This window comes from Austrofundulus limnaeus, unplaced genomic scaffold, assembly GCF_001266775.1.
Source record: "Austrofundulus limnaeus strain Quisiro unplaced genomic scaffold, Austrofundulus_limnaeus-1.0 Scaffold164, whole genome shotgun sequence".
NCBI classification, from domain to species: Eukaryota; Metazoa; Chordata; class Actinopteri; order Cyprinodontiformes; family Rivulidae; genus Austrofundulus; species Austrofundulus limnaeus.
This window is the reverse complement of record NW_013952566.1, coordinates 279,211-289,143: the sequence shown is the minus strand read 5'-3', so window position 1 is coordinate 289,143 and position 9,933 is coordinate 279,211. Positions and strand designations below refer to the sequence as shown.

The 9,933-nt window shown below is 37.9% G+C and overlaps 1 protein-coding gene across 4 annotated transcripts in view; it reads left to right on the top strand.

The window, feature by feature from the left end:
- The window catches only part of sorcs2 (sortilin-related VPS10 domain containing receptor 2), a gene marked incomplete at its 5' end in the record, with an annotated part of 345,732 nt that overhangs the window by 268,831 nt on the left and 66,968 nt on the right, over window positions 1-9,933 (top strand). For all 4 annotated transcript variants that reach the window (XM_014017240.1, XM_014017239.1, XM_014017238.1 and 1 more), the window contains 2 exon segments: window positions 222-286; window positions 9,664-9,782. In XM_014017240.1, the coding sequence (XP_013872694.1) occupies window positions 222-286; window positions 9,664-9,782 (184 nt within the window).

Sequence of the window (9,933 nt, the reverse complement as noted above, 5' to 3'; positions counted from 1 at the left end):
GATAAACTTCTATTCTGTGGCTGAAGAAGTTTGGCTTCTCATCTGCAGAGCTTTCTTGATTAAAAACTGAAGGTTTTGAAATTTCAAGCTTTTGTAAACTCATTGAGAAGCTTGGTTATGTAACCATGATTCACATGCATGTTAGACAATTTTAGGTCTAATTTTCTAGAGAATGGTCAGAAATTTCCCCTTAATAATGTGATTTTGTRTTTGTGTTTCAGGTCTGTATCCAGTGTGGATGTGGACCCTGATCTGGTGCACATGGAAATGCAAGATACAAGTGGAGGTGCGGCAATGTTTCAACTGTTTATTTATCCCAAAATACTGTACAGAGCTGGTTGTGTCATCACAAGATAAATAGAGTTCAGACTGCAATCATCTTATTTCATTATGAATGTTTTGATTTGCTGAATCAGAGCCTCRGTCAATTCAGTTCATTCAAAAGGGGGGTATTATGCAAAATCAACTTTTTGGAGCTTCATGGCATGCTATATAATGTTATTTCCTCTTCTTAAACATACCCAGAGCGTTGCTTTGAGTCATTCATGCATGTTTGAGAAATCCTTGAGTTTCCTGTAGTAGCCATGTAGAGCTGTGTAAACACTTGCTGCTACAAAGCCCTGCCTTTTTGTACCTAGCTCCTCCTTGGAGTTCAATCTGTAGTGAAGCTCCCGCCCCACAGAGCACCCTCACACATGTCAACCCCTTTGCATAATGAGCCTCAAAAATCCGCAATTTTTGCAAAACATTCATACTACTCGCACTTGTGGGGTGGTGGCTGTTGGCCGCGGAGTTAACATATGGCAGATGGTTATTACATGTCATTTATTGTTTTTTTTAACATCCTACAGGCTCTGACATTTTGAAAATATTCATAAATCTTGAAAAAATCTGTAAGATTGTGCTATACATCCGTATACCTTGCAAAATGATGAAAAATCTGTGTAAATTATGGACAATCTATACAACTTGACATGTATGCACCCCTTTCCCGCACTTACCCACACGGCACATATGCTGACCTTGTAATACTAACTGCTTCTCAGTCTGGTTCTTTTCGGAATAAGACAATGCTTTCATCAACGAAATGTACCTTTAGATGGTGAGGATATTACCCTCTCACAACACTTCTACCAAATRTTGTAAATGGGAWWAAGCATTGTTTAAAAATKTGCTGAAGTGGGARTGTTGGAAACAGTAGGRGGTTYTTAAAGMGMCAGAGAGGCCAATGCGAAATCAAATTTATTTGTAATAAATACATTTTCATTACAACTGAACGTAATATAGTGTCTGGAAAATACATAATACCCCCGCTTACCTCTTAATTCAAATCTCACGTAAGACATATTTTCCTTACTGTTCCCAGCTAAACACAAGTTTCCTGTGAGTTTGTTTGGCAGTCGGAGCAGGGGTGTACTGCAGACACAGTTGAAATATTTGCTCACTGTCTGTGCCTAATGCAGCTGTACCCTCAAGTTAGTAAAAGAAATCCAGTTAATTACTAATAAACTGCTTTGGCGCTTTCCTTCAGGCATTGTGGCTGTCTAACTCACAACTTTCCCACKAGTCCAATTTGCATTCAGTTTACAAAATTACACCATATACTCTTTATTCCYTCAAGGTTTAATAACAAACCGAAATGTTTGCACTTAACTGCATGTAAATTACAGAAACTAAGACTGAATAAACAGTGATGATCTGTTGATACACTTTTATGTTTTTTCCAGGTAACGACTCAGTTCTGGAAAAAAAAAAAGCGTTGCTGCTTTTCCTGGAAGTTGATGATAATGAGCTCTGATTTTCAACAGAGCACAAGCTAGAATTTATTGCAAGAAATAGAGCTGAAGAAAGGTGATAAACATTTGACTTTGTTGCAGGTTAGGTAGGGTTTATATGTGGGGGTCAGTGGGGAATTAATGAGTAAATTATGGGGGGTTGGCAGTGGTCCAGGTTATTATATCAGCAGGGTGATAGACGGGTTAGCGCCCAATCCCWTCCTGAGGGCCAAGAGGGTAATAGAAGGGTGTATGTGAGATTGTAAATGCCCACMCGTGTTTATCCCTGACTTAAATTCACCCCCTGAGTGTCCACCGACCTATAATGCTGACCTAAGTAAATCTGAGCAAGCATAGTCGTTACAGTCACAAGAAGAGTGGCAGTGTGACGAGAATGAAATGTCCTTTTTTCATCCTGGCACTTCTTCACTCTATTTTACAATAAACCTGTCTTAGAAATAAAACATAAACACTTTTTTTTAAAAGCTGGAGCTCTTGGGGGGAAGCATTGTGAAATCTGTTAGCATGAATAAGACTGCCTGTGTTTGTGGTGGGTGAAGAGAAGAGGCTGTCTGTTTGGGCYGAATGCCCAGACAGGGAAGCTCTTCCTGGGGGCTAGGCATCGCCACATGGTCTTCTCTCCTCCTCCACTTCGTCCCCCTGCCTTTCCTGCCCAGATAGTTGGAGAATCAAAAAAAAAAAAGGTCTACACCGACCAGGCATGCAAATCCAATCTGTTCAATCCACCGCTTGTTGTATGGACAAGGTTAAATGTTATGCATTTTTTTAATGACACAGAGTTGAGGGATTCTCTGTGAGATGAGGATCTGTGGCCTTTGTTTGGACCCAGGACAGCTAACTGACAACAGGKACGGGACTCCTGAGAAATGGAGGTGGTCGATTGATGGATGAGCCATGTGTGCAGTGAAGGCTAACATGAAGTGTAGCTGTCATTGGGGAGATTGATGTGCAGGAAAGCACAAGTGTAACATATTCATGTGCAGATACACACAAACCGGCAGATATTCACGAGATTCACACACTTCTTTTCTTCTTGTTTTTCAAGAGACAGAAGTACATAAACACACACTTCCTCCAGTCCCTRTAGCATATACTGTGTGTTCAGGTGTCAAAGATTATTTTGATGCATTAAAATGGTGTTTTACTTGTAGATGCATCGTTTTTTTCTTAAGTTATCGCCCACAGCTAAAGACAAAGCAAAAATAATGTTTTTAGTCTGTAGGTGTAGGCATGTCTGTGTTTAGATGCACCAATAAATACAATATATATCTGAATGTTTCTTGAAGCACTGGAAAAATTTTAAAGTGCTTGTGACATGCACACACTTCAAATACAAAAAAGCCAAGGAAAACATCCCTTCATTTGGGAAACTTGGCATAATATGCATGATTTTACCCATTTTATCACATAGCTGGCATATTATCTTTTGAACTTAGATCAGCCAGAGTGAAACAGGAAGTGACATCAAAGGGGAACTTTAAGAAAGAAAACTCCCTGGTCTTTGTTTATTAAAACAATATTATTTGAACCTTAATTTTTCTTTGTGTTGCTCTGGTAGGGGCTCAAAATTATATAAAAAGCATCCAATTATTTTCTACGGTCTGTTTTCACCAATCATAGCAATGCTCTGTTCACATGCAGACATTCCTCTTTTACGTCACTTCCTGTTACTTCACATGCAACTATCTCAACAACTGTTTATCTCAGCGGTGTGATTTCTTTTTTGCAATAAGTTATTAATATTATCTTTTCAAAAATGCGTTCATATTTATGACAAAAAATTTGATGTCACAGGGCCTTAAGATGGGGCATATGCAAAATCCATGTTTTTAGCTATTAAATGCATTTTATTGTGTACTTGAGAGTCTCTAGGATTGCAGAAAATTTGAATTTAGTCTCTACAGGTGCTGCAAAGATCTTTATATTCTGTTTTGGTCGTAATTTTCAACCCGATTAGTTTTCTCTGTTTTCTGTGATGTTTTCTGAACTATTACGTCACAATATCTGTGATGGAATTTTATTGTCTTCATTCTCCTCCAGCTCTGAGTCAGACTCTGGCTCTAATATTTAAGGCAGGATGGACAAGTATTCCCTTTCGAACGTCTTTTAATAAATTAGTAAAATATTTTTGAAAAGTAAAAAAAAAAATGTTTTTGCGCAGCTATTTAGTTGTAAACCCCTCATTCCCAGTAAAATGTATCACTCTGGAAACTGAAGGCGGGGTATGAAGTGACTCATTTGGATTTGAAAAGACAGCCCTGAAGCGAGTTGCTCGGTGACACATTTCAGAAAAGGGGTGGAAGAGGGGCTTGTGGAGTTACAAAATTAATGAATTCAGACAAAGCCTTGCAGTTCCACTTTATGTAGTCAACTGAATGATTCAAATGTAAAAAATAAAAGAATTTAAAAGCATGATATGTACACTTTAATTACATTCATAGAAAGTAATAATTTAATGTACAAGGGATTCACTTTGGAGTCAATACTATTTAAGATGACTGCCACAGCGAAGCAACCTTAAGAAACATAAAATATCAACTCTCAGTCAACTGCATGTGCYGGAGAAGACACGACGTCACTTAGCATGCTATGTTTACAGAAATCAGTCCGGATGCTACACATGTTAGCATGTGAGGATTGATTCTGAAGTTGTTCAGTCAGAACAAACTAAATTATCCACCATCCTTGTTCTTGTCCAGTGTTTACAGAATTGAAATGGAATGGGAGAGATGTTCTGAAAACTAAAGGTCTGCACATATTCCATCCAACCTGCAGAAAACCTCTCTTATCGTTGCAGTTGTGTGACTAAAACTGCCATTTTCTTCACAGCTTCGAGATTTCAATCCCTTCCTATCACAACCCACAGTGACACKTATAACACCCCCCATCCACACATAAGAGCTTATTGATTGTGTGATTGGTCAGACGTTTGTGGCCATATTTGTTTATGCTGAAAACGCTCAGACCCTGCATTTTGCTTCAACTACTCACTTAAACAAATGTGACTGTTGAGATAAAACAGATAAAACAGATGTTTGGTACTGAGGAATCTTTCTGCAGAGTAGCGTGGAACTTTAACCCGGACATATTTATGGACAAATAATATCAGTTATCAGAGTTTTTTTGTTTTCCCAGAGTGTAGACTAGTGAAAATAACTTTGTGCAGGGACTCACTTTTCACTTTGAAAACCATTACTTATATATCTGATTTAGTATCACATATAAAAGTAACCTGGGTCAGATTTAAAAAAATGTATTTGTCACRTTCAGACTGTTATAATAAATCAGATATGGGTCACATATGTGTAAAAAATACAATTTGAGCCACTTTAGCCTGCAGTGTGAACGTAGCCTTAATCTACAGCTCTGGCTAGAACGATGGTGGTCGATATGCTATCCTTGAAGGAATGATAGAATTTCTTTCTTGCTGTAGCACATAAGAAGCTGTGCTAAAGTTAAAAAAAATATGTGTACATTACTATATATAAGTGAACATTCAGGTATGAGAGGACAGCAAGAGGTATGGAGAAGTACATGGGCCACTGGCTGGAACTGAGCACTTAGCCTGATGTAATAGTTTTTTAATGAGTTCTCCACCATATGCTGCTTTAATTAAACGTCTGGGCTTTTCAATAAATTAGTCACTCCATTTGTTAGACCAGACATCTTTGGAGCAAAGACAATAGAGAAATAAAAGTATGGTTCCACTAGAGAGGACTGACTCAGAGGTTACAGTAAATACAGCTTCATTTTGGGGTTAATCTAAGTTAACTCTGATTGTTTTCTTCATTTTCTTTCTTAGAAGTTAGGCTTTCTTATGAAATGCTGCTGGAAAACGGGTATTTTTAAGGATTACTGTATGTCATAACTGTCATAACCCAACTGTCTTGGGTTTTTATGCAGTTTTTGTAAACAAGTTTAGTTTTTGTTTTTTAATCATACTTTCTATACTTTAAAACCTATTTTTTTATTTTTTATAATTTATTAATTTTGTTTTGTATTTTTAGTTATGGTTTGTCTTAAAATTCATTGTATTCAAGCTTTATGAGTTTTCCACTTTTTTTCAGCCTTTGTTTCCCTCAGTTCCAGCAACTTGGGTGCAGTCTTCTGGTCAGCACACCTGTTTTTCATTGAGTTATCACACATGCTCAAGTTTTMTGTGACCATATTGGCTAAACAAAGTCAAATGACTTAAAACTAAATGTTTCCTGCAGTTTTAGCCTAGTTTATTCTAATTATTTAAGGTGACTGTAGGCACAGAACATGGTTTGGTTATTTATATTTTTAGCTACTGATAAAACTGTGTTAATCAGTTGTAATTTTTTTTTATCTAGCTACCAAATAAAATGTTTAATTTGCTGAATATGGCCTAGGAACAACCAGTTCATMATCAATGTTATAAACATTGTTTTTAAGTCTCAATTTCAACCAGAAGCCAGCTTCAATGCAAAAACACAACAACTGTCCACCCATTTCCATCTTCTGCTGCTCATCTGTTGTTGGGTCACAGAAGCAACAGGTCCAGGAGAGAAACCCAGACCTTCCTCTAAAGGGAAGTGTCCAGGAGGCATCGTAATCAGATGCCCGGACCACCTCAACTGACTCCTTTTGATGCAGAGGATCAGYGGCTCTACTTCGAGCTCACCCTGTCTCTAAGGCTGAGCCCGGCCACCTTACAAAGGAAGCTCATTGTGGCCTCTTGTATCCGGGATCTTGTTCCTTTGGTCTTGATCCACACCTCATGGCCACAGGTGAGGGTTGGAATGTAGACAGACCAGTAAATCAAGAGCTTTTTCCTTTCGACTCAGCTCTTTCTTCACCCCAACCGGAAGAAGCATTACTGTCCTCATTACTCAGGATGAGACCCCATTCTGTTGATCCATCTCCCGCTCCATCCTGCCATCACTCACACAAGACATCCAGATACTTAAACACCTCCACTTGAGGCAGAGACTCTCCCCCGACCCTTTTCCAGTTGAGAACCATGGCCTCAGACTTAGAGGAACTGATTTTCATCCCAGCTGCTTCACACTCCGCTGTGAACAGCTCCAGTCCACACTGGCAATGTTAGCCTGAAGATGCCAACAGAACCACATCTGCATACCACAGAGACAAGACCCTGTGGTTTCCAAACCAGACCCCCTCCTCTCCACGACTGCACCTTGAGATCCTGTCCATAAACACTACAAACAGGATCGGAGACAAGGGACAGCCCTGGTGGAGTCCAACCTGCACTGAGAACAAGCTCAACTTTGTGCCAAGAACGTGGACACAGCTCCTGCTTTGGTTCTGAAGGAACTGGATCGCTCTTAATAGCAACCCAGACACTCCATACTTCCGCAGCACCCCCCAAAAAAATGCCTTGAAGAACACGGTCATAAGACTTCTCCAAGTTTACAATGGTCCATGCAAAAAGTCAGGATATTAACTGGACTTTCCTAGAGTACTAGCAAGCTATGGTGCAGTTTGTAGAGGTTAAAACAAGTTGGGTACATACAAGCTACCTAAATACCATGAATGCCCATTAGGTGGAATACAGCTCTCAAAAATCCATCACTGTGTTTCTCACAGTATATTTATCATTCATGTGAGAGGTGGCCATCTTTGAAACACTTGTTTTTTTTAGAGGACATGCAGCTAAACATTCTTTCTTGCAGTTATCTTTCAATATGAAGTATTTGCAAAACATTTTGTTTTTATTGATGCCTTTAAAAAAACATGTATTTTCTCTTTAATAACTTCGCATTAATTATGTTTAAGGTTAGAAACTAAAGATTATATCAATTTTCTTGTAGGTGAGTTAAAAATTCCAGTTTACAAAATAGTTCTCCCGTCAAAATAAAAGCAGATTTTGGCATCCAAGAGGCTATGTGTGTGTGTGTGTGTGACAAAAACTTTTCTAAAGATTCAGTTCAAAGTCAGTTTGATTTGAATGATGAACGCTCCCGTTCATAAGCTTAGTGACAGATGTCGTCAGTTGTAGGTCAAAACAAGCTGCGCCTGGTGAAAAAAAATACTGGTTTTCACATCTGAACTGCTCACCTCACATGTGTGGGTGCAGGCTTGAGCGTGTGAATGAGTGTGGTCGAACATTTTCTATATTGCCAGCTTGTCACCTTTCAGAGGGGAATAATGGCTGAATGTTGCTGATGCAGCTGCTGGTTGAAATTCAACAGTGGGTGAGCTTTTACAGCAGGCGCTAACCTCTCTGTGTGCCTGAGAGGATAATCCCCCCCAGGCCATTTGGATGCTGGACCAGTTATATTTCCATGGAGAAGCTGTCATATCTTATARAGATTGGAAAATGATGTCTCAATTCAGCCTTTTTTGTCTTATCTAGTTTCCATCTTTTGCAGCTTCTGATTTCTGTGTCTGCTTTACAGTAGCCTATGGCCTAGCATACACAGCAATATTTGCCAACAAATTGTTTTTTTAAGTTTATATATATATATATATATATGTGTGTGTGTCATCATCACCTTTTATGATGCTCACTCACTTCACATCAACCTAAAACTGGATTGTGGTCAGTCCAAGATGTTTTATTTGAATGTCAAATTAAGTGTTAAATTACCATGAAGCATTTAGCAATATTAGTCTTTTTACATTAATGTCGATATTTAGAGAAACAGATTAAATGTTCATCATTCAGCTACATGCAAACTGAGTTCTTGCTCTAACAAACATTTTTCAAGGTGGAAACCTTTTGGTGTAATTGTTTCAATTAGACAAATAAAAATTTACAAAAAAAAAAAGATCTAGCAGCCTTCTTTGTACAAACCCACTATCGCTTTCTGTGCTAGTACCCAGTAAAGATTACACAAACACAATGAAGCCGTTTTTTAGATTTTTTTCTTGGGTTCTGGTTGGTTTTATCCTGACTTAATGTTTTGTTAATTTGCTGGAAAGATTTATCATTCAGTAGAATTTTTAAACAAACTAGCCTTTTTATTTTTGGTGGAATCTTTAACTATGTTAAAAATGTAATCCTGTATTAGATACATTGGTATTCATACCATTAGTACCATCTACTAGTACAGCATGGCTTGATTCAGGGTTTTTGTAAGAATTTCTGCTCCTTGCCAGGACTAATTATTATTATTATTTTTATTAAAAGGTCATTTAAAAAGATAGACAATTTGCACCAATGTATATTTGGTTTACAATATTAAAGCATTTAAACATATTCAGACCAATTAGAAAAATAAAATTAAGATGTAYATGTTTTCTTCTAAGTTCTGATTTGTTAAGGTTAGAAGTCAATTCAGTTTCAAGGATAAAGTCGAAGTGTTGAGATAAAGTCCAAATATTTTTGCTGGAAAAGAGTCAGTCAAAACAGCAGAACTCAGAGCTTCTTTCAGTCCTTCACAATAAGAGTCTCAAATCTTTGATTTTCTGACTACAGTTCAAGTATACCGTCACAATATACCAACGTGTATAGTACATGTTTTATCAAGTAAATGGCAGTTCTGTGAAAAACAACCCAAACTGATACTGAAATACAAACGTGAAAATATTTTTGGGGGGCGGCTGTGGCTAAGTGGTTAAGAGAGTCGTTCTCTGACCAGAGAGTTGGCAGTTCGATTCTCTGCTAATCAGTCATAAGTCGAAGTGTCCCTGTGTCCCATCAGTGTATGAATGTTATTTAAAGCCCTCATTCTTCTCCATAGATTAATTTGTGTATGTTAGCTTTGTAGAGACCTAGTAGAGTGCTGAGTGAATGGGTAAATGAGCACACACATTGTAGTKTAAAGCACTTTGAGTGTCCTCGCTAGATAGAAAGGTGCTATATAAGTACAGTCCATTTACCATTTTTGAGTTATTGTTAGTCACAATCTTTATTTTCTGTTTTTCTGTGTCTTTGCAGGCTACCTGTATGTTACCTGTCTCATCCAGAACTGCTCGGACAAAATGGTGACCGCTCAGTTTCTTGGGAAGATTGATCACAACTCTCTGGTGGTCCAGAATGACTACATTTTTGTCAAGGTAAATGTTATGACAAGAGGGCAGGTCTAAAGATTTGTGATTAAATACAAGAATCTTCTTTAACAAGAGAAAACAAACAAAAACAAACTTAGGAAATGACATCAGTATCTGGAATTATTTTCTTTGTTCAAATAAATTAAACATATTTTAA